Source organism: Rattus norvegicus, chromosome 8, assembly GCF_021556685.1.
Source record: "Rattus norvegicus strain SHRSP/BbbUtx chromosome 8, alternate assembly SHRSP_T2T, whole genome shotgun sequence".
Lineage (NCBI taxonomy): Eukaryota > Metazoa > Chordata > Mammalia > Rodentia > Muridae > Rattus > Rattus norvegicus.
The window spans coordinates 86,205,704-86,230,084 of NC_141541.1; the positions used below are offsets into that span (position 1 = coordinate 86,205,704).

The following is a 24,381-nucleotide window of genomic DNA, read 5'->3' on the forward strand; positions in this document are numbered from 1 at the left end:
CTCTTCAATAAAATTTTTCTCTCTTGTCCCCAATATCTGGGACTTCTCACGTTTTTGTAGCTCCAGCATTTAAGAATGCAGAAAGGTTTCTCAGTAGGCCACAGGTGACCTCTGACTGATGCAGGGTAATTAGGAAGTTTCTTTTCAATGATCTATCTGCCCGTTACTGAAGATGATAACCTTCAGAACGGTTATTTCATACCCTAGGTGCCTATTAAAAGCCGTCTGTGAGTTACAATAATCCAAATTGCTTTTCTTGAATGAAATGTTGCCAAAGTGGCATTTCCCAGCATGCTTCGGCGCAAATGTGTTTATCGCGGACCCTCCTGTGAATCAATGGCCGATGGAGGGTTGGTCACAAGCCTGGCTTTGTTAAACTATGAAATGTCAACTCCCTACTGAAGTGCAGCAGAATAGCTCCTGTCCCAGTAAACATGTCTCCTCCTCTACAGAACAGTCTATTTATAACCAGTCTCCTCACAGGACCTGAGGTGACGGCTATTTACCTTCCTAGAAACGAACTTTTGCGAACATTCACATCTCTCTTCTTACAATTCTTCTCGAGTCCCTGCCTCCATCAATTGCAACCGAACATCCATTTAGCTAATTTTTTTCCTCGCACCCATTGAGTCCTTGACTGAAAAACAAATGAACAAAACAACCTGGCCAGGTCAGGAAACCCAACCCCTCTCTACCAACCAGGGCACCGCCCTCTTCCCCAGCGTTGCCCTCAAGCTGAAGACCAAAGAGGGAGAGGAGGGCTCAGGCTGCTCCAGGCCAGCGCGCAGGCTCAGCCTGTTTGCTCCAGTGAGATGGCAAGGGGTGATTCTAAAAATTACTGCCACTAGGGTTTGTCAGGCGGCTGCTGGTGACTCCTCACTGGGTTTCCCTTCTCCCCGCCCTCCCTTTCTTTCCACAAATCACATCCCCAAAGGAGTCTGCTGTTAAACCTTCCCCATTACCAGCGGGCTCTCACTTCACACCAGGAAAGAGAAGCTGGGACCGCAACTACCAACTGCCGCCTGGATCCTAGGGTGTGTATGGCTGTGTGGGTGGGAGATAGTGGGGGTGTCTGAACGTTGGTGCCAGTAGAGCTATTGTCCTGCAGGGTATCTCCAGCTGGGTGCCACAGGTCATGTCCCTTGATCTGAAGTTGGGAGACAGAAAACTTTGTCCTGGAATTTGAGGAATGTTGTAACCAAGGAAACAGACACAGTAACTGATATGTATGAGTGATATGCTATAAAAGTAAAATTACATGAGCTTTGTAATGATCGTCTTAAATCTCTAAGTCATATATGTTTTTCTTCTACTATTTTATAGAGAAGAAGAAACAATGAAAATTCTTAGGGCTTGCTCGGGAGTTTAGAATGCCATCTCTAATTTCATTAGCAACCACTAAACATGTGGTTTAGTCAACACAACAGGTTAGGAGAGACACAATTTGACCAGTTTTAGCTGAGTTAGTAATACTAAACTCAAATGAACTCTCTGACTCCCCAAAATATAACTTCTCCACAAAACTGAGCCCCCGCCCCCGCAAATACCCTACATTTGTCATTTGACTGAAAATAAATATAGTTTTATTCTAAATGTGTACATATGGTTATCATGATCTATGTTTCACGTTTTTTTAAAAAAAAATCATTTTGGTGTCAAAATGGCAAACTGGAATCCCTGTTTCAACAGACTTAACTAAAAATGGGCAGCCTGGGCCGAGCCTGTTTCTATTCCGGGAGACAGAGCTGACGGGCCCAACAAATGACAGATGAAGCTCTTGGAATGCTACAGGGGCAGGGAGCAGGCACAGCTGATTCTCACCCTTAGCCAGAAGTCCTGTGGGATCCAGGTCCCAGCTCATGACAGCTACAGTGATGCTTCAGCACACGTGCATGCTCGGGGTGGTGGGCGGTAGGAAGAATGCTGTCACATGAGTGACCGCCATTCTGCAGGCTTTGACCAGAGATCAGGTTGAGAACAGGAATGATTTTATTTAAAGTCAATACTTTTACACAGACGTGCCCGCTTCCAAGTGAGGGCACGGTGACGTTTCCATTTCTTGGCAATCTCAGCACAGTGGTTCTAGACTTACTTTGGATTGTGGACTTTTTCAGGAACTTAAAAAAAAGAAAACAAATGAACAAAAAACTTAACTGAGCCACTTTATGATGAAGACACGTGGACTGTGGGCTTCAGAATAGCCCTCCGGGCTCACGGACCATCGGGGGCCAAACTCAGAGTGGAATTGCCGGATAAAAATGCAGGGTGGGGATTGGGGATTTAGCTCAGTAGTAGAGCGCTTGCCTAGGAAGCGCAAGGCCCTGGGTTCGGTCCCCAGCTCCGGAAAAAAAAGAACAACAACAAAAAAAAAAATGCAGGGTGCCCTATTCAACTTGAACTTCCTCATAAACTACCAATACAAACCAGCTTTGGGGATAAGTGTTAGTGTGTGTGTGTGTGTGTGTGTGTGTGTGTGTGTGTGTGTGTGTGTGTGCTCTGATTTATCTGAAATCCTAAGAATGCATCTTATATTTTGTTTGCTGAGTGATAAGTCAGAACTAGTTGAGTAGATCCAATGTAAAGAAGTTCATCTTCATCAGACTCATGTCTATCTGAGAAAGAGTTAATTCTGGGGAGTCAAACAGCTGTTTGAGAGGACGTAGTTCCAGACCAGACCCCGGCACCTATGGCGGAAAATGCCAGTAAGATTACAGAATTAATAGGACCATCGCTCCAACCTGACAAAACTAACACCCAGAACACTGCATTTCAGTCAAGCACATGGTTAGAGCAGAACTGATACCAAAATCCAGTTTCAGTTCTGTGATAAGCAAAGAAATTTAAGGCTTTAAGACTCAGTTTCCTCAGACCGTAGTTGGGGAATGATTATAAACTCAATTTCTAACTCCCTAACAAACATAAAAGACAAATCAAAGAAATGCCTCTTGTTGAAACTCCTCTGGCCCTGATGGTGCATCTTTAATCCCGGCACTCAGAGGAGAGACAGCTGAATCTTTGTGATTTTTGAGGCCAACCTGACCTATAAAGAGAGGCCCTGTCTCAAAAAAATTTTTTTCAACAAAACCAAAATCTCTTTATTTTTTTAATCCTGTATCTTGAATCCAAAGAATCAGATTGTAGTTAATTTTGTATTTAGAGTTATGATGTCTGTAATAAGTCGAACTGCAGCTCTTACGTTAAATGTATGACCTTGACAATATTTAAGAAAAAAGTGGTAATTTCATGTTCAATCTGATGCCTACAAAGAAGTCACCTAATCAACAAATTAATTTCATAAAACCCTCCTCTCTCTGCACTTATATTTTTGAGTAGCCCAACCTACTGGCGTTTTGTATCCTTACCACCTTTAACATGAAAAAGAAGCCCACAGAACTTATGTGTCCTCAATAACTTTACTTCTCACTCAAAAATACCTTGACAACTGGGGCTGGAAAGAACTTTCTCACAGTCTCCCTGTGTATAATTTGATTTTATAAGTCATGTGTCTTCCTCACTCTGCCTCAATGTTCTCACATTGGAAAAACTTTTCCTCTTCTGTGAGCTCTAACTGAACTTGGATTAAAGAGAAACAGAGACGGGGTGTTGTGTGGGTTTGAATTTTGTTCCAACACACATCACATATGAATTGTGTGATTATAGAAAAAAATTTAACTCTCTGAATTTTGATTTCTCCATTTGTAAAATAAGCATAGTATAATATTTTTATTTTAACATTTCTATATTATTTAAACTTTAAAAATAGAATTATATAGATAACCAAGACGCTAACATACAACAAGCCCTATGTGTTGTGTATATCCTAGGTCTATAAAACGACTTAGAGAGAAATGGAGGCTTATATTTTGGAATTATTAATGTACTTAAATTTGGCAAGTACAAAAGATGATGGACAATGTGATTATTTGCATAAGCCTGCCTAGTTGCTAATCAGGTATAGAATATATTATACCATCACCTCACTGTGGAAATTGCCTAGGAGACAGGAGCCGTGTGGGCAGAGAGGAAGGGCCTATGGAATGGTGTGGTACCCATTCTTATCATTCTCCCCAGTTCCGGGGAGAACGCCTCTAGAGGGATAGGGCACGGAGGAAACGAGACAGTGGCAGCATTGCCAGTTATTAAATATTATTATATCTGGGTACCTTCCAAGGAACGGAGGTAGGAGGTAGGGCTTCAGTAGGCTCCAGTAGGGCAAAGTCTCCTTTAACCCTCTGCACCCCGTGCAAGGTCTCTTCTTTAACCCACGAAGGGCAGAGAAGGACTGGCCGTGCTCGGCTCACAAGCTCCAATGCTGTGGACGGCCAGCTCTCTTCAACATTTCCTACTATGGCAGGAACCCTGTGAAAGCGCATGTCATCAATAGTTCCAAGACCACTCTGAAAAGTTCTTCTTCCCTTTGAGCATAAAGGTAAGAACTCGTCGGAGCCACCGTGAGTGAGAACAACTCAGCATGGGACTCAGGAAAGTGGGGAAAGAATCTTGAAGCCCCTCTCCCAGGTGGGAGTGCAGCGGAACTCACTCCTCAGTGCTCTGTGACCTGAGCAAAGCCTCCTGGGTAAACAGGAAACATGGTGATGACCAGGCCGCCAAGTGCTAGCACACAAAGTGGTTCATGCCACGAAGCATGAACTTAGCTTATGGGGGAAAAGCTGTAAAGACCCGGTTAAAGCCGCTTCTGGTTTTCAACTCATGCATAAGTTCAATAAAAAAAATGAATAGAATGCATTTGGGATTTATCCTGAAATAGAAAAGGAATATTCTAGATTATTGTAGGCAAATGAGTAAATTAAAGTGAGGTAAGATATATTCATATATGTATATATCTGCATTGGCATGTCAGTAGAATTACTATACTAGTCTTTTTCAGGGAACCATATTGTTGAGAGCTCATGGGTGGATTGTTGTTTTTACCCAAATCTCAATCGTTTGATTTTACTAATGACTCAAGAGCCAGATGCTAGGTGAAAGCCTGGTGCCCTGCTGACCTTCCTCCTCAGCTGACATCCCAAAAGGAAAAAGAAGTTCTCCTCCGTGTGGTCTCCAAAATCCCTCGATCTAAATGTCCCTCCCTTCTACTTCCTGTGTCTCTCTGTCCATCCTCCTGACTTCCTCTTAATTTCTATGTTCACTTCCTGTCTCCTTGTTGCCTGCTTCACCTATGGTTGACTTTATTTAAACCTGTTTACAAAAACAGAAAGCTCTTGGATTAAAGGTGTACACTAGCCCTGAACCACCTCACAACTAAAAACTGGGATTTTTTTTTTTTTTAGTAAATAACACAATCTCATGGTTCACCATGTAATCAAATATCCTGCACCCGTGCCTTTCCCCTGTCCTGTCTAGAAGACGTCATCTACTAATAGGCATCTTGGACCTCCAGGTGTTACAGTCTTTCTTCCCCATCTTCCATGATTTTCCCTGAGCCTGTGCAGGAGCTGTGCTGCAGATGTATAGGTCAGGGCTGGGCACCCTATGCTCACTTATTCTCTGCATTTTGATCAGTGTGGATCGCTATAAAAGTTTCCAGTCCTTGTAAAAAGAAGCTTCTTTGATGAATGGTGAGAATTATTCTTATCGGTGGGGACACTTAGAGAATAGAAATACATTGGTATAGAAATTTGAGTGTAGTAATTTCTCCTCTTGTGCCTGACCTCTGAAGCCAAAGGTGGTTGGCGAGGTTTACAGTGCCAGGCATGAGTTCAATCCAGTTGATTCAGCCTTGAATTCAATTATACGGCTGTTGCTTCCTCTTGGGATACAAATGTCACTATTTCACCATCTGGGGTATCTTGCTTGTCCATTCACGTTGGTGGCTCATAGGCTTTATAACTGGGTAGGGAGGGCTACTGGTTGCTCTTATACCTCGGTGACCTTCTGATACAATGAGAGCCAGTCCTTGAGGGTAAGGCTTGCAGGTCAGTTCCAGCTCCCACCCTCCAAGTCCTATGTCTATGTTAAAGTACAGGTGCCCTCAAACATAGATCCTCACCTTCAAATCCTGGAAGACACCCGAGAGCAGCAATAGGCTATATTATTGATTTTTTTGGACTCTGTTAACCAACAACTCTAGAGGAGAGTTCTCATACTTAGTACTGGAATTCTTATTAGATCATCCATGGCTCTGGGGGAGAAGATTAACAACCCAAGTGATGTAGCATCTTTAAATATGTATCTGTATAGAATTTTAGTTAAACATAAAATAGTATGATTTCATATGTCTTTTCAAAACTTCTTAGTGCTATTCATTTCCCTCTTCTCCCTCTGTATTCTACTCCTTCCCTACCCCTAGTCAATGCCTCCCAACCATTTTTCCCATTGCCCCTTCATAGTACCTGTTTCCCACCACTCCCCACTTGCCTTCCTGGTTTCTGTGGTTACTACAGGTTACATATTCACCCGTATTCATTACATACCTTACCATATTCAACATATACATATAAGTCTCTGGGGCTTAAAATGAGAGAACATGCAACTTCCAAGTTACTGAGCCTGCTTTATCTCACTCAGTATATCTTTAGTTCCATTTAATTGCAAATGGCATGACCTCATCTTCTTTACAGTTGAGTAGTAACCCGTTGTGAGCATGTATCACACTCTCATTACCCATTAACCAGTTGAAGGACAGTTGTATTGTTTCTATTTCCTGGCTACTGTGAATAGACATCAATGAACACACTGTGCGAGGATCTTTGCCGTATGATATGGAGTCCTTTGAGCATAACAAGGAGTGGTATTTTAGTTACTTGTCTATTGCTCCGATAAAATACCACACCAAGGCAACTAATAAAAGTAACTCTGAGGGACCATGGTCTAAAGGGTTGGAGTCCATGACCATCACTCTGAGGAGCATGGTGGCAGGCAGATATGGTACTAGAGCAGTAGCTGAGAGCTCACATGTAGGAACAACATCCATAAGGGAGAGGGAGAGAGGAAGAGAGAAGGGGAGAGGGGGGGGAAACGGAGGAAGGGAGGGAGAGAGAGAGAGAGAGAGAGAGAGAGAGAGAGAGAGAGAGAGAGAGAGATTGAAATCTTGAGATTGGTTTTTTTGGTTTTTTTTTTGTTTTTTGTTTTTTATTTTTTTATTAACTTGAGTATTTCTTATTTACATTTCAATTGTTATTCCCTTTCCCGGTTTCCGGGCCAACATCCCCCTAACCCTCCCCCCTCCCCTTCTATATGGGTGTTCCCCTCCCCATCCTCCCCCCATTACCGCCCTCCCCCCAACAATCACGTTCACTGGGGGTTCAGTCTTAGCAGGACCCAGGGCTTCCCCTTCCACTGGTGCTCTTACTAAGATATTCATTGCTACCTATGGGGTCAGAGTCCAGGGTCAGTCCATGTATAGTCTTTGGGTAGTGGCTTAGTCCCTGGAAGCTCTGGTTGCTTGGCATTGTTGTTCATAAGGGGTCTCGAGCCCCTTCAAGCTCTTCCAGTCCTTTCTCTGATTCCTTCAACGGGGGTCCCGTTCTCAGTTCAGTGGTTTGCTGCTGGCATTTGCCTACGTATTTGCTGTATTCTGGCTGTGTCTCTCAGGAGAGATCTACATCCGGTTCCTGTCGGCCTGCACTTCTTTGCTCTTGAGATTGTTTTAATTTGCATTTCCCTAATTGTTAAAAGTGATGAACACTTTCTGAGGTAACATTTTTAATCATTTTTTGAGAACTCACTTTGAGATCCACAGCCCACTTTTAGTTGACCTTTGTTTCCTTCACTCTTTGTTTCTGAGTACACATATAAATAAATACATGCAAGGAATATATATAAAATGTGTGCATACAATATATATAACATTTATATATTTATATTTTATATTATATATTTATATATACATTATTACATCTATTCTTTGCTTCTGACTATATATCTTATATTACATATTTATATTTATTTTTAGTTTTATATTATATATAGATTTATATATGTATACATGAACTGGATATCAATCCTTTCTCAGATGCATAACAGGCAAAGATTCTCTCCCGTTCTGTGGGCTTCCTTTTTACTCGATTTTTTTCTTATCTGTAGAAAATATTTTTCACTTTATGAAGTCCCACTTGTCAGCTGTTGGTCTTAATTCCTCTGCAAATAGAATCTAATTCAGAAGGTCCTTTCATATATATATATATATAGATAGATAGATAGATAGATAGATAGATAGATAGATAGATAGATAGATAGATAGATAGTAGGGCACTGCCTATGTTTCAGCATTTCATATCCCACATTGAGGTCTTTGATTTGGAGTTTATTTTATGAAGGGAAATAGATACAGGTCTAATTTTGTTCTCCTGCCCATGGGCACCTTTCCCTTTGTTGAAAACATTTTCTTGTCTTCAGTGTAAGTTTTCAGCATTTTGTCAAATATCCAGTGGCTGCAGTTCTATGTATTCATGCATGGATGTTCTATTTTGTTCCACCGTTCTCGTGTCTGTCTTTGTACCAGTACCATAGTGGGTCTATTGCAATATCTCTGTAGTCCATCTTGAAATTTGGAATAGTAAGCCCTCTGAGGATTCTTCTTTTTGCTTAGATTTGTTTTGGCTATCTGGAGTCTTTTGTGATTCTGTATACCTTTTGGGGATTTTTTTAACTTCTAGGAAGAATGAAGTAGGTATTCTGATTGAATCTGTAAACGTTGCATTGAATCTGTAAACTGCTTTTGGTAGGGTGATCATTTCACAACAGTAATTCTACCAGGCCATGAACATAAGATGTCTTTCTATTTTCTAGTGTCTTTCACAGTATTTCTTCAGAGATTTAAATTTTTCATGGTAGTATTCTTTCACCTCCTTGGATAGGTTTACATTATTTTATCTCTTTGAGGCTATAGTGAATGGGATTATGTCCATGCTCTCTTTCTCTCAGTATCTTGGCTTTAGTGTATAGAAAGGATACTGGGTTTTGTGCATATGTCTTGTACTCTGCCATTTTGATGAATTGTTGATTATTTCTAGGCTTTTGGTGGACTATTTTTTGTAGAATATCTTATGTATAATGTCATATCATCTGCAAAATAGAGATGACTCAACTTCATTTTCTATTTGTATCCCTTTAATTTCCTTCTATTGTCTAGCTAATGTTTTGAGCACTATGTTGAATGAGACTGAGGGACAGTGGACAGCCCTGTTGCATCCTGGTTTTGACTGAATCGCATGAAGCTTTCTCCATTTAGGATGCTATTGGCTGTGGGTTTGTCATATGCCTTACTGTGTTGGGGTATGGGCTCTTCAGCTCTATTCTCTCTGGGACTTTATTTCTATGAAGGCATGTTGAATTTTGTCACAGGCTTTTCTTGTATCTATGCATATAATCATGTAATTTTTCCTTCAAGAGCATTTATATGATTTATTACACTTATAGATTAATGTACGTTGTATAGGAATAAGCCAACTCGACTTGGTGGATGGCATTTTGCACACATGCCTGTATTCAGCTTGCAAGGCTTTTACTTGGGCTTTTTAAGCCATTTTCATTACAGGTATTGGCCTGCAGTTTTCTTTGCTTGTGGTTATGGTATTACAGCAACACTGGTTTTGTAGGACTCTGGATGTGCTCCTTCTGATTCTATTTTTTTTGAGTAAAATATTGTTTGTTGCTCTTCTTTGAACGTCTAGTAGAGGGGGCTATGGTTGAGAGCACTGACTGCTCCTTCAAAGATCCTAAGTTCAATTCCCAGCAACCACATGGTGGCTCACAACCATCTGTAATGGGATCCAAGGCTCTCTTTTGGTGTGTCTGGAGACAGATACAGTGTACTCATATACATACATCAATAAACTTGAAAGAACAAAAGAAGAAAGAAAGAAAGTCAGCCTAGTAGAATTGCAGAAAAAAACAATAACAGTCACCCAACTCATCCGTGCTACACCTATATTCTTAGATGCATGGCCCTCCACTGTAACACAGTCAATCCAAAGTTCCAAACTCTTCCTCATTCCTCTGCAAATACCTATGAACCACATGGTCATGCTTATCATTGCAATGGCCCTGTTTCTCAGACCAGCCTTCTGCATTGGTTACTTTTCTCATTAATGAAGTCAGTACCTTACAGTTGAGAGTAATGGTCATGTCAGGGAGGAACTATGGCAGAAGCATAAGGAACTGGCCACACTGAGTCCAGGACTGGAGCTCATGGGGTGTTACCATCCACATTCAGGATAGGGCTGCTGACCAGCTAAACCTTTGTGTAAACACCTTGATGTGTGTTTCACGGTGAGTCTAAACCCCATCAAGATGACAATCAAAATTAACATTGTATCTATCAGCAACCCCGTGAGACAGGTATTATTTTCTTTTTTAATTATTTAATAATTTCATATAAATTATCTTGAATATGTACACCTGCCATTGCCATCTCTTGTCCTCTCACTCCTGCCATGAAATTCACTCGCCATGAAATTCCTCTGTCTCTGTTTCTATCTCTCCCTCATTCCATCCATCCATCCATCCATCCATCCATCCATCCATCCAGAGTCATTAATCAGGGTTGTTTGGATGAGAATGAGCAGGGAATTATGTACTGGAGCATAAGTAATTACCCAGTGGCTACATCTCTGAAAATGGTTTGTCCGCCCCCAGCACCATTAACTGCCAAGGCCCTCCTCCATCCATGATGGGATATTGACAGCCTCATTTTCTAGTCTTGTAAAAATACCCAGAGGTTCTGTGATGTCAGGAGTATAATGACCAATTTATGTCCACATGCCTATTTAGGACATTCCTCCTCATCCTTTAGCCCATACTTTGTCTCCTCTTCTGCAGTGTCGTCTGAACCTTGGAGGGAGTAATATAGATGTCACATATAGGACTGCAGACTTAACAGTTCACTCAGTTCTCAGCACTCTAACCAACTAGGTTCTTTGCACTAACTGATGTTCACTGTACAATAAAGCTTCTCTGCCCAAGGCTGAAAACGGCACTGGGTTATGGCTGCCTATAAGCATAGATATTTAGAAGACAGGTTGACAGTGCATCCATTTACCCAAGCATCCATAGTACATTCCTCCCTAAACCAATGACTCTTCATCATAGGCTTTTGACCAGGTTTCCTATCAGGTATGAATTCCCTCTGTGGAAGGAGACCTCAACTCCCTGCAGAAAGTGGTTGGTTACCCCCAGAGCCTCAAGCCGCACCACTGTGCACAATTCTCTTGCTAGCACAGTAAATCCCAGCATACGGGGTGAGAATGTCAGTGACTTTTCTTCCCTCAGAGCCTGTTAATGCCTTCCAGCATTTTGAAAGCTAGCCAGCAAGGAGGAGACTTCTAGTTCAGCTTGGCTCCACCTTAATGTCTCAGTATCCCCCCCCCCCCCCGGATAAGCAACTTATAAGGATATGTAGCAATTCTAAGATTGAGGGTTTTAGATAAATAAGCCACGGCTCTAGAAATAGCATTAGCCAATTCTACTTCTCTTTATAGCCCTTTTTAATGTTTTGTTTTTAATTAGCTTACGAGGTAGTTAGTTTCCATATGACTTTTCCATAGTATCTACTAAGTTTTGATTAATTCTTCCCCTACCTTCTCCTCCCTTCTGTCTCCCTCCTTTCACCCATGTTTACCCCTTTTAAATAAGTCACTTATTAGCATTAATTTTAACTATTCATTTTTACCTTTCCGATGCAGCTCCTCAAGTTTTTAGATTGCATTTATGACGTGCAGCCCTATAGGATCATATTGCTCTAGACTAGTGGATCTCAACCTATGTGTCGAAACCCCTTTGGAGGTTGAACAACCCTTTCACAAGGGTCCCCTAAAACCACCAGAAAACACAGATATTTGTCATTTACAATTTGTTATAATTACATATTCATCACAAATTGTGACAATAGTAAAATTACAGTTATTGAGTACCAACAAAAATAATTTTATGGTTGGGGTTCTATAATTTAATGATTTACTCTAGCTAGCTCATATAAAAGACACAAAATCCTGGTATTTTATTTATAAGCTGTAAGCCTAGATTGGGCAGCTTCTGAGCTATTCTAACTTGCGTCCCAGCCATATGTCCCCTGTTACTTGCTGTTGGAGTCTCACCCAAGCTGTCTTTTTACTCCATCAGCCTGTCCTCCAGAGACACTTCTCCTGGACACGTACTCATGGTCCATCTCCTCTCATGGCGGCCTCCTCCTCTCTCTATCTCCTCTCTCCTTCTTTCCCTGGTCTCCCCTTAAGACCTCTCACTGGATTCTCAAGTCCTGCCTTTCTCTCTCCCCTGCCCCATCACAGGCACTAGCCTTTTATTAACCAACTAGCTTTAAATTGGGAGCAAGGTTTACACAACAAAGGCTGGGATAGTGAGCATTCTCTCCTCTGGGGGCAACCAGCTCTTGGGGGTGCAGAATTTAGCATTTGTATACACAGCCCCAGACCAACCCCCAACAGGTGTCACCACAACATGTGACGTATTAGAGAGTCACAGCAGTAGGAAGGTTGACTGCTGCTCTTGCACACTTTGGCATGCACGTAAAATTTCCACAGGCTTTATACATTCATGTTGTATATAACACCGCAGAAAATATGGAAACTAAGCTGGGGGGTTGTGATCTGCTGGCTGTATGCTCAACTAGAATGTGATTCCCGGCAGCTCAAAAGAACAGCAAACAAACAAAACCACGCTGGGAGGTGAATAGTAGAGACATAGCTTAATTGATTTGACTGCTTAGAAACCATAAAGCTCTGAGCTTGATTAGTACCACTTAAGACCAGACAAATGGCTGCACACCTGTAATTCCATCATTCAGGAGGTAGAGAGACCAGAGGATCACAAGTTCAAGATCACCCTCACCTATAAAGTCTAAGGTCAGCCTGAGATAAGAAACCTTGTCTCAAAAACCAACAAATGACAACCAAGAGCCAACTTAAAGAGGAAGCCCTCCCACCCACTGATTTCTTTTTACGCCGTGACCACTTCCTTTGTGCTTTAGCTGTCTGCTGTGGCACTGACAGAATTATGAACTTAACTATTCCAAGTTTTCCTCTTTCTTTTGAGAAATCATACTAAAAAGAGTTTAAGAAAAACAGTCTAAGTTCTCCAGATGACTGTCATCTCCAGGGTTCTTGGGAGATTCGAGATCCCACTGGGTCTCTCCTTCCTGAATCTTTTGCAGAATCTCCCTTCATGGTCTAGTGAATGTGGTTCCCACAAACTCTGCTGCCCAGCTCTTCCAGTCAGAAGCAATTCCTGTTAGGACTGCACCTGTCTTGTGCAGTACCAGCTACAGCCTGCTCTTTGGCTAAAAACCATCAAAACACTTCAGCTGCTGACTCCCTGCAAAAGCACCCTCCCCTTTGCTCCAGTGTCTGCAGTACCTTCTCCCACTGCTCCCACCCCTACTCTTACTTCTAGCTAACAGTTCTAATATTGTAAGCTAATTGGAAACTTACTAAGGAAAGGGAGATGGCTCATGTAAAAATGACACCAAGACTAACAGGGTAGAAGAAAACATTTAAAACCATAAATTAGATAGCCTTGATCCTAAAGTCCACCAGTCACACTTGCTCAGAATCTTCTGCTGAAATTTCCCCCAGAGCCTCAGCATATCAAAATGTTAAAAAACCTTCCGGAAGTCTCTCAGGATGCCCTGGCCCCCATCATGATGTAGAACTGAAGAATTATACAGGTCACCTCGGGGTGCTCTCTGAGACCCAGCTTCAACGCTATGGCCTGGGTCCTTTCTGGTTAGCAGGGCCTCTGTTTTAAATATCACCTCTATACTACACGCCACTAAGAAAAAGGCATCTAATAATAGAGAAGCAAAATTGTCTTCGTTGGGGTTACTATAGTCACCTTAATTTTCCACTCCATCATCAAAGGAAGCGAGGGCAGAATCCTGGAGGCAGAATCTGATGCAGAGGCCATGGAGGAAGGCTAATCATTGGCTTGCTCCTCATGGCTTGCTCAGCCTAGTTTCTTATAGAACCCAAGACCAGCAGCTGGGGTTGGGGGTTAGGGGGAACCCACAATGAGCTGGGCCCTCCTCCATCAATTTTAAGATTTAAGGTTGTCTCCAGCGTGATCTTATGGAGGCATTTTCTCAATTGAGGTACTCTTCTCTCTGAAGACTTTAGCCTGTGTAAAGTTGACATGAAACTAGCTAGCACAAGACTACTTAGCCATTTAGTCTAAAAGGAACACAGATTACTCTTCCAAGCTCAGGGTTTCTCTGAAAGCCCATTATGTGCACAAATAAAACATTGACTATCTGGGTTCTTCCAAGGACCCAGACAAGGCCTACATTTCTGCTATAAATGTAGCCTTTTCCTTTCAGTTGGCATTTGTCCCACCTTGTCTTGCGAGCACAACTTACACGTTCACTGTGCACCATCACTTCCAGAAAACTGCTGTCCATTCATGCAGTAGTGGATGGGTATCTAATAATCTCTTGATGAACAAAGTATTTTTAAATTTCCTTAAGCATACCCAACAAGGGGACATTCAACGCATCAGGGCAATGCATTTTGGGAAGTAACTGCAAAAATCAATGAGAAAGGACATATGTTTATTAAGTATGAACGTGACTATGACAACTTGAGCAGAGTGAGAAAAAACAAGTGCCTCAAACAAGCAGATCCTCTGGTCTCCTGCTCCATGCTGCTGTCCTGCTATGTCCTACTAGACATGCGTAGGAATGAGTGCTATTTGGGCAGAGAGTGTGGGTCGCAAGAACACAGATTCTTTCCATTAAATTCTCTGGCAAACCCTACATATTATATAAGGGTCATTAAATTCTAACTGCAGGTATAGCTTCAAATATTGTAAGTTCCACTGATGTTGCTAAAAGGGTCCTCTTTTCATAAAATTTTATAATTTTGCATGGATTCCTAAACTTTAATATTTTTTAGAGGAAAACCTTTAAGGTAGTCAGAATTCACTGCTTGGTTAAGCCTTTCCACAGTTGAACCAGAGAACTGCTCGTGGCTGCTAGGACAGAATTGCTTGGCAATACATCCTTTGAGAGATTTCGTCTGAAAATACACACCTCTCTAGAATCATATTAAATGTCTGAGTCTTGAAAGAGTGTCACTGAGATGTGCGTCTCGCTTAATGTCTTTAAACGTAGTTTGAGGATCAACGTGCTTTATGCAATTACAAAACCATTCCTGTAAGAGTTTCTGGTATGATATTTCAAAGTCCAAAGCACAAATTAAAATATATTCATATTCTTCTCCTTCAGTGAGCTGTGGGCTCTGACAGCGCTGTGGCTAACATGGCACCCAAAAAGAAGACTCTCAAGAAGAACAAACCCGAGATCAATGAGATGACCATCATCGTGGAAGACAGCCCCCTAAACAAGCTGAATGCTCTAAATGGGCTCCTGGGGGGAGAAAACAGCCTTAGCTGTGTTTCTTCCGAACTAACAGACACTTCTTATGGTCCCAACCTCCTGGAAGGTTTAAGTAAAATGCGTCAAGAGAGCTTTCTATGTGACTTGGTCATCGGTACCAAAACCAAGTCCTTTGATGTCCATAAGTCAGTGATGGCTTCCTGCAGCGAGTACTTCTATAATATCCTTAAAAACGATCCATCGACAAAAAGGGTAGACCTCAATGATATCGCCCCTTTAGGCCTAGCCACCGTGATAGCATATGCATACACGGGAAAGCTGACCCTTTCTTTATACACAATAGGAAGCATCATTTCTGCTGCTGTGTACCTCCAGATCCACACTCTTGTGAAGATGTGCAGCGACTTTCTGATCCGAGAGATCAGTGTTGAGAACTGCATGTATGTTGTTAACATGGCTGAAACATACTGCTTGAAAAATGCGAAAGCAACGGCCCAGAAATTTATCCGGGATAACTTCATTGAATTTGCCGACTCCGAACAATTTATGAAGCTGACGTTTGAACAGATTAATGAGCTTCTCATAGATGATGACTTGCAGTTGCCTTCTGAGCTGGTAGCATTCCAGATTGCAATGAAATGGATAGAATTCGACCAAAAGAGAGTGAAGCACGCTGCGGATCTTTTAAGCAATATTCGCTTTGGTACCATCTCTGCACAAGACCTGGTCAATTACGTTCAAACCGTACCGAGAATGATGCAAGACGCTGATTGTCATAAACTGCTTGTGGATGCTATGAACTACCACTTACTACCTTATCATCAAAACACGTTGCAATCTAGGCGGACAAGAATTAGAGGCGGCTGCCGGGTTCTGATCACTGTCGGGGGACGCCCTGGCCTGACTGAGAAGTCCCTTAGTAGAGACGTTTTATATAGAGACCCTGAAAATGGATGGAGCAAGCTTACAGAAATGCCAGCCAAGAGTTTCAATCAGTGTGTGGCTGTGATGGATGGATTCCTTTATGTAGCAGGTGGTGAGGACCAGAATGATGCGAGAAACCAAGCCAAGCATGCAGTCAGCAATTTCTGCAGGTACCCATTGCTTTGTTGGTAATGCCAATGAATCGAAATGTGGAGAAACTGCCTTGACCCAGAATTAATAATGCCTGTTATCTTAGTTCATTAGCCGAGTAGAGTAGTAGTAAGTAGATTAGTAGTAGTAGTAGTAGTAGTAGTAGTAGTAGTAGTAGTGGAGTAGTAGCAGTAGCAGTAGTAGTAGAGTAGTAGAAGTAGAGTAGTAGTAGAGTAGTAGAGGAGAAGTAGTAGTAGAGGAGGAGTAGAGTAGTAGTAGAGTAGTAGTGGTAGTAGTAGAGCAGTAGCAGTAGCAGTAGTAGTAGAGTAGTAGAAGTAGAGTAGTAGTAGTAGTAGTAGTAGAGGAGGAGGAGGAGTAGAGAAGTAGTAGTAGAGGAGTAGTAGAGGAGGAGAAGTAGAGGAGTATTAGTAGAGGAGTAGTAGAGTAATAGTAGAGGAGTAGTAGTAGGAGTAGTAGGAGTAGTAGTAGTAGTAGTAGTAATGCTTTAGACATTGTGCATATTTCATATAAAGTGCGTCCAACACGTATGCACCCTAGATTTCTTTTTTCACTTTTCAATATTTTTCAGTGGGCATGCAAAGAGGTGAATTTGATTTGGCACATTTATACATACATGCCTTTACCCCTTATGCCTTATGCACACTGCTTGCCCACTCTCCTTCCCTGTTCTGTCTCTCCCTTATTGGTCCCTTTGTGGTTCCCTAGGGTCCTCCTTCTGTTTCTATATCACATGAATCCATTACCACCCTGCCCTTAAAATCTCTTCCTCCCCTTTAATGGTTCCCTTTCTACCTCTCTCTCTCTCTCTCTCTCTCTCTCTCTCTCTCTCTCTCTCTCTCTCTCACACACACACACACACACGGGGGGGGGGGAGATACATATAGAGAGAGACACAGAGATTTAAATTCTGCAATCCTGCATTTGAGAAAACTTGGGATTGTCATTTTAGATCTAACTTATACTTTAACATAATGCTCTCCAGTTCTATCTATTTCTCCCAAAATGTCATGCTTTCATTATTTAAATCTCTGAACATTTCCGTTGTGCATTTCTCATACATTCTATGTGCACATTTATCTGTTGTGCATCTTGACTGATTCCAGTTTCTGGCTACTGTGAATGGTGCAGGAAGGAGCACAGAAGTGTGCTCGTCTCTCCAGTGTGTTGACTCAGAGTTCTCAGGGTTCACATCCTCTGGGTAGATGACAGTTCCACTTCGAGGAACCTCCATACTGATTTCAGTCACCGTTTATACTCTTACCAGCAGTGAATAAGGATCCCTCTTTTCCCACACCCTCACTAATCTTTTTGTCATTTGTTGTCCTAAAAATATCCTTTCTGATTGAGGTAAAATGGAATCTCAAAGAAGTATTCATTTGTATTACCCCAATGGCTAAGAATATTGAACAAATCCCATATATTTATTGGCCACTAATGTTTTCTCTTTGAAAGTTGTCTTCTCAGTTGATTTGTTCACTTCTTGACTGGATTGGTTTTCGACTGAGTTTTTGCAGTCCATGACTGCAAAATAGTCTAACTATTGATCCTTATTTGACACAGACACAGCAGAGATTTTCCCCATCTGCAATAGGGGATAGTGGGTAAAGTGCTTAGTACAGAAGCCTGATAACCTGAGACTAGCTCCTCAGACACACAGAAAAAGTCAGACACAGTAGGGCGTGAGCCTGTGATTTCAGCACACCCCTATAGAGGAGACAATGCCAGGAACAAAAGAGTTGCCAGGAGCTTGTGGGACAGTGAGACAGGCTCAGGCAGTAGAAAGAAGGGGCACCTTGTCTGTAGCAAGGACCAAGACCCAGTGTTATCTACCAAATTCTTTACATGCACCATGATATGTGCAGGCCCACACTCTCACACAGCATATACACACTTGCACACAACATATACATGCATGTCACACACATATTCACACAGATAGCAAAAAATTAAAAAACAATAAAATATTCCAAATTGTCTTGAAGTTCCTCTATTGACAGCTGTGATATTCATAGCTGGTAAATTGAATACAATTATTAAAACAGGGCAGCTAATTAATTTTAAATATTTGAGGGTTGAGTCGCATAGAAGATACCGTTACTTAAACACATCTAAAAAGGGCAAAAACATACTACATTGTCCAAAAATGCATATCACCTTTGTCTATGGTAAAAATAGTTAAATTTCCATGTCTGTGAAGTGGTCACAAAAGGTGCAAATGTCATGGCAAGGGTACGAAATGAAACATAACCAAGGAGCAAAAGTTTTAGGGTACTCTTATTGTCTCATGTGTGTTTACCCCCCCCACTCACCAAGACTCCGAAAAAAGCATTGGAAAGATAGGTTAGAGGTTTAAAACCCTCTGCCAGTGAGAACTTTCTAAGAGAAGAAACTAATCAGGCAACTCCCGTCCTAATTAAGCAGCAAGAAAGAGCTAGGGGTATTGGTGTCTGAAAAATGGGTAGAATTGCCTTTAATGTACCGGTTCCCTCTTATGTCCAGTTTTAATCCTGTGACCCATTAAATCCGGGGACGGGTTGAGGAAGAATTGTTACAGGAAAGAGATTTTGGTGGGATCCTTTTGTGGTTTGGTTTGGTTTGGTTTGGTTTGGTTTGGTTTGGTTTGGTTTGGTTTGGTTGTTTGGGGGTATGGCTAAAGGTAATATCTTCTGAATGGGGAGAGAAGGGAGTATCTTTTCTTTCTTTCTTTCTTTCTTTCTTTCTCTCTTTCTTTCTCTTTTTAATTTTTCTTTTATTAGATATTTTCTTTATTTACATTTCAAATGCTATCTCCTTTCCCAGTTTACCCTCCGGAACCCCCCTATCCCATCCTTCCATCCCCCTGTTTCTATGAGGATGCTCCCCCACCCACCCATTCATCCACTCAGCATTTTTTTTCTGAATGAGCTGGGGAGGGGGGAACACGAGCTGTAGCGGGGTGGAGAAGTTAGAGGCGGAGCTGAACTGGGGCCCTTCCCTGCAGGGGGTGGGAACAAGGTCAGGATTCCCACTTCTGCCACTTGGGTCCCCCAGCTCCCGCAATCAAACTGTCCTCTCTCATCTCAGGTACGATCCCCGCTTCAACACGTGGATCCACCTGGGCAGCATGAACCAGAAGCGCACGCACTTCAGCCTGAGCGTGTTCAACGGGCTCCTGTACGCGGTGGGCGGCCGCAACGCCGAGGGCAGCCTGGCTTCCCTGGAGTGCTACGTGCCCTCCACCAACCAGTGGCAGCCCAAAGCTCCGCTCGAGGTGGCGCGGTGCTGCCACGCCAGCGCCGTGGCCGACGGCCGCGTGATCGTGACGGGCGGCTACATCGGCAGCGCGTACTCGCGCTCCGTGTGCGCCTACGACCCTGCGCTCGACGCGTGGCAGGAGCTGCCGGGGCTGAGCACGCCCCGAGGCTGGCACTGTTCGGTGGCGCTGGGCGACAGGGTGTACGTGATGGGGGGCAGCCAGCTGGGGCCGCGCGGGGAGCGTGTGGACGTGCTCACGGTGGAGAGCTTTAGTCCCGTAGCTCGCCAGTGGAGCTTCGTGGCGCCCCTGCACGTGGGTGTGAGCACGGCGGGTGTCTCGGCGTTGCACGGCCGAGCCTACCTGGTGGGCGGCTGGAACGAGGGCGAGAAGAAGTACAAGAAATGCATCCAGTGCTTCAACCCGGAGCTCAACGAGTGGATGGAGGACGACGAGCTGCCCGAGGCCACCGTGGGCGTGTCCTGCTGCACGCTGGCCATGCCCAACAGCGTGTCCCGCGAGTCACGGGCCAGCTCGGTGTCCTCCGTGCCGGTCAGTATCTGAACGCATTGCTTCCCAATGTGGTCAAACTGTGAGTGGGCCACCAGGAAAATATACACCATTTACTACAGTGATGGTGGTTCAAATCGATCCAGAGGAGTGCCTGGACGGCTTTAAATTCTTAGTTTAGCACCATCTACCTCAGTCTTTCCTCCCCAATCTTCCACCAATAAAATAAAGGGCCATTAGTCAACGAAAGAAGCAATTTCACTCTGCAGCCACTGGGTGGCCAACGGAGTTTGTTACAGGCGCTCTTCCAAGGAGGCTCGCTTCCTAAATTCATAGCAGTCACACACGCGCTGAGATTTTCCAACGCTGTACTCGTGAAACTTACTTGACTATGTGATTTCCTATCCAAAGGAGTATTTTCCTCTCTCATTCTTTGGGGGACGTTGAAAATACCCAGTTCACATTTCCAAATTAAAATAGTCCACATCCATAATAGCCTTAATTCTATATTTCAACATTAAAGTTTCTTTCCCCTTACTTGACTGGAAAGAATTTTTAAAAATATCTCATGACATAACTACAAAGCTTTATGGAAAGCAATACATTCTACCTGGGAAACGTCACGGTGACAGTTTGGGATTAATGGCGTGTACCCGCCCCCCTCTCCCCATCCTGTCCTTGAAGCTTCTGACATTTTCTATCATAAAATTCTACTCTCAGAAAAGAAAACAGTTTTCTGTCATTTAATTTATAGTGAAAATTTAAATCATTTGGCATTTTTCTTAGAAATATTTCCACTTTTGTCTCTTATCCTTACAGAGACTATTTTTTCCTAGCGCCAGATGGCAAACCAAAGGCCTGGAGCACACTAGTACTCTACCAGGGAGCTACATATCCAGTCCTCATTTATTTTAATTTTTGAGACAGGGTTTCACTAGGTAGACCAGGCTAGCCTCAAACTCCCAGTGCCTCCTGAGTGTTGGGATTAAAAGTATGTGCCAGCACTCATAGCCCTCTTTTTTATTTTAAAGTAGGATTTTACTAGATTGCCCAGGTTGGCCTTGAATTTAAATTCCTCCTGCTTCAGCCTACCCAGTAGCTGGGATTACAGACATGTACCACCCGGTACAGCTTTATCCTACACAGATATAACCTCTGACATTAGCCTGAATAATCACCAAATAACATAAGTTGTTGAATATTATTGTCAGCTTAGCCTTTGGCTGGGAAGCCAATAGCAGTAATTTTACTGACCCCTCTTTTACATGGAGATGATGAAGGAAATATTTGGGGTTCTAGGACTTGGCAATCACCGGATGAATAGGTAGGTGGGTTCCTCACCGAGGAATGCTGATAGCTAACCTAAAAGAGTAAGCCAACAATAATGCTCTTTATGGTTTACCTTACTCCAAACTGCTTTGTGAATTAAAGTGTATTTTTTTTTTTGAGACAGGTCTCACTATGTAGCTCTGGCTGGCCTAGAACTCACTGGTAGACCAAGCTGGCCTCAGACTCAGTGAGATCTGTCTGTCTGCCTCCTGAGTGCTGGGATAAGGCATATGCCACTACGCCTAGCAAAGTGTATTTTCCTGTTATCATTTCCTTGAGTCATCTGCCAAGTTTGGAAGAAAGGGGAAGAATTGTAGTAAATGATGCATATTTTCCTTTAATATATCAGTTTATTCTTCATGGCATATTTGTTTTGGGAAGGAAGTGCCTATCAGCGATGCCTTCTGTACGATTAGAGAATTTAGAGGGCTGGATAGGCATCTGGACCTCTATCTCGGTTGTCACCAACCCCAGCCTTCCGTACTACATGTGTGTTGTAGTTGTAATGGTCACGTCTAAGGCCCGGTCCCCTTGTCTGTGGGTTAACACATCTGTAGGGGCAGCTAGACCCAGGATGAAAATATCTGAAAAAAAATTGCATGTTCCAAACATGTACCAAATATTTTCTCCCCCCACCCAGCAATACAATGCAACAGTTTGCATTGCATTATATTTGATATGATGATACCTTAAAATGATATAACTTAGAGAAGATGTGAGCAGGTTGTACGTAAATAGCTTATGCCATTTTGTAGATGGGACATGAGTGTCACAGGCACTGGTCTCTAGCAAGGGATGGGGCATGTCCCGGTACTCGTCTCCCAAGGATACTGAGGGATAGCTACATTCTATTCCAACTGTGGAAAGGGGTTCCAATAAAACACTTTTGAAATAACCTTCCTCATCACCCCTTACAAAAAAGTTCTGTTTGGGGTATTCAGTGCTGGCGCTCAGTAACAGACTGTAAACATGTAAATAAGGAAGACATCATTAGCACAGAAATACGGGGAGAAAGAGGCGTTTCACCAATCACAGGGAACATCGAAAGGTGGCTGCCTCTTTGACTCCATGACTGTGCAGGTTGGAAAACAAAACTCTGTGAGGAAATGTTTTTGGGAGCAAGTTAATCCCTGGCCGAGCTCCTAAATTATCAGCGATGCAATGGTGTCGGGGAGGTAAACTCCATTTTCAACGCATCGTTTGGCCACAACTTGCTGAGGGCAGCCACTGCATCTTCTCATGGCAGTATACACGCAGCTCTGCAACAGAAAAGCCTACAGGACACTGGTAATGAGAGAGAGAGAGAGAGAGAGAGAGAGAGAGAGAGAGAGAGAGAGAGAGAGAGAGAGAGAGAGAGGTCCCGCATTGTGGGCTACAAATAAGTGAACGAACATGTAATTCACTTATGCGTGCCAATCACTGCTCCTCGAATAGAGAATGTAGGGGTGAAGAGAAAGACCTAGGGCTCTACATGAAATAAAAGCCAGCGCATTGTAACATCTTAGGATTATAAAACATGGGGAGGGAGACAGAAACTAGAGAGATCTCTGTTGGAGCTGGTAAGGTACCACGCGGTAGCTTTCCAGAGATGAACCACAGGCCCCTTACAGCTGGGCAAATCGCAGTCACTTATTTTCTGTGTTGTTAATCCGAAGACTCGGAAAATAACACAACCGGGCTTACCGAGTCCTGCGCGCACTGAGGTTGATAGAGTATGGAACCTGAAAGTGATTATTTGAGTCCCGGAACAGCCTGCACTGCTGCTAGGGACACAAATGCAAGGAGACGCAAAATGTTCTGTCACCTTCCAAGTCTTTACTCCACCTCCAGGTTGCTGCTCCCCGGAAGCACACTTTCCAACTTTACATGGCTTTACTGTGGTTCATGCTTACCTATATTCGGTTACAGCCCCAAGTCAGGACCCAAACATGCACTTCTGTTTATTTTTCCTCACAGAAAATGACTTGTGTGTTTCTTTTTGTTGTTGTTGTTAATGCCTGAGTTCCGTGATTAAATCCATGTACTAGCTCAGTTTATCAGAAAATACCATGTTACCCAGCAGCCAAAACAATAAAACCCAAGCTGCCTTTTGCTGAACGGGCCAGAAGGCCAATAAGAATGTGTCCAGGAAGCCAGACCTTAATAGAGTATGTCCATCTTCCCTGGGCTCCTGGGCCAACCTGAGATCTCCAACTGACGAGTTAATTTCAGTACACTGAGCGCATCTCATGTTCACTTCCTGTTGTAAGGATGGGTCAGAAATAGAAGGTCGGTGACTGGATGGTGGGGACATGAAGAAGTATTATAGTTGAGGTAATAAGGAAGTGGTCTAGAAAGGCTCTATGCTTTAAGACAGGGTAATAATGATAATATGTGTGTTTTACAACACATATGTAAATAGAAGTTCTCTGGAAATGGGAGGTAGGCTCCCCACCCCCACTCCCATCATCCTGCCCAAATGTGTTCAGAATTCAACTAAATTACTAAGTTAAATGGACAAAGTCAGTCTGTTGCATCTGTTTTCCCTTAGTTACAACACACTCAACCTTCATAATTGCTGAGAGCCGGACCCCTGCCCCAGCTCTGGCACAAGGCAGCAATAGAAGGAATTCTTTTCCTATCAATACAAATTATACCAAATATTCTCCATTCTAAATTACTAAAACTAAGGGATTAAAATATTAACAATTTACCCCATAACATGCTGTTTAGCATTCCCTCGAAGGGAGTTTGACCCCAAATGCTTATCTTGGACACTCCTTTTAAAAAAATGTTTTTGTGATTGTTTATCCAGCAAGTTTTGGCAGTCTTGTTGGCTTAAAACATTCTGGTTCCCTATAAAGAACAACAAAGGAAAGTGTATGTAGTATTATTTTGTAACCTCACTACTGTTAATAAAGCTGCATAC

General features: G+C 42.8%; 1 protein-coding gene across 1 annotated transcript; it reads left to right on the forward strand.

Moving 5' to 3' along the window:
- The first annotated feature begins 983 nt into the window (after positions 1–983).
- On the forward strand, positions 984–24,381 carry Klhl31 (kelch-like family member 31). The gene is given in 3 exon segments (NM_001108170.2): positions 984–1,034; positions 15,197–16,401; positions 19,466–24,381. Coding segments are annotated over 2 exon segments (1,905 nt in total). The 5' UTR covers positions 984–1,034; positions 15,197–15,229; the 3' UTR covers positions 20,199–24,381.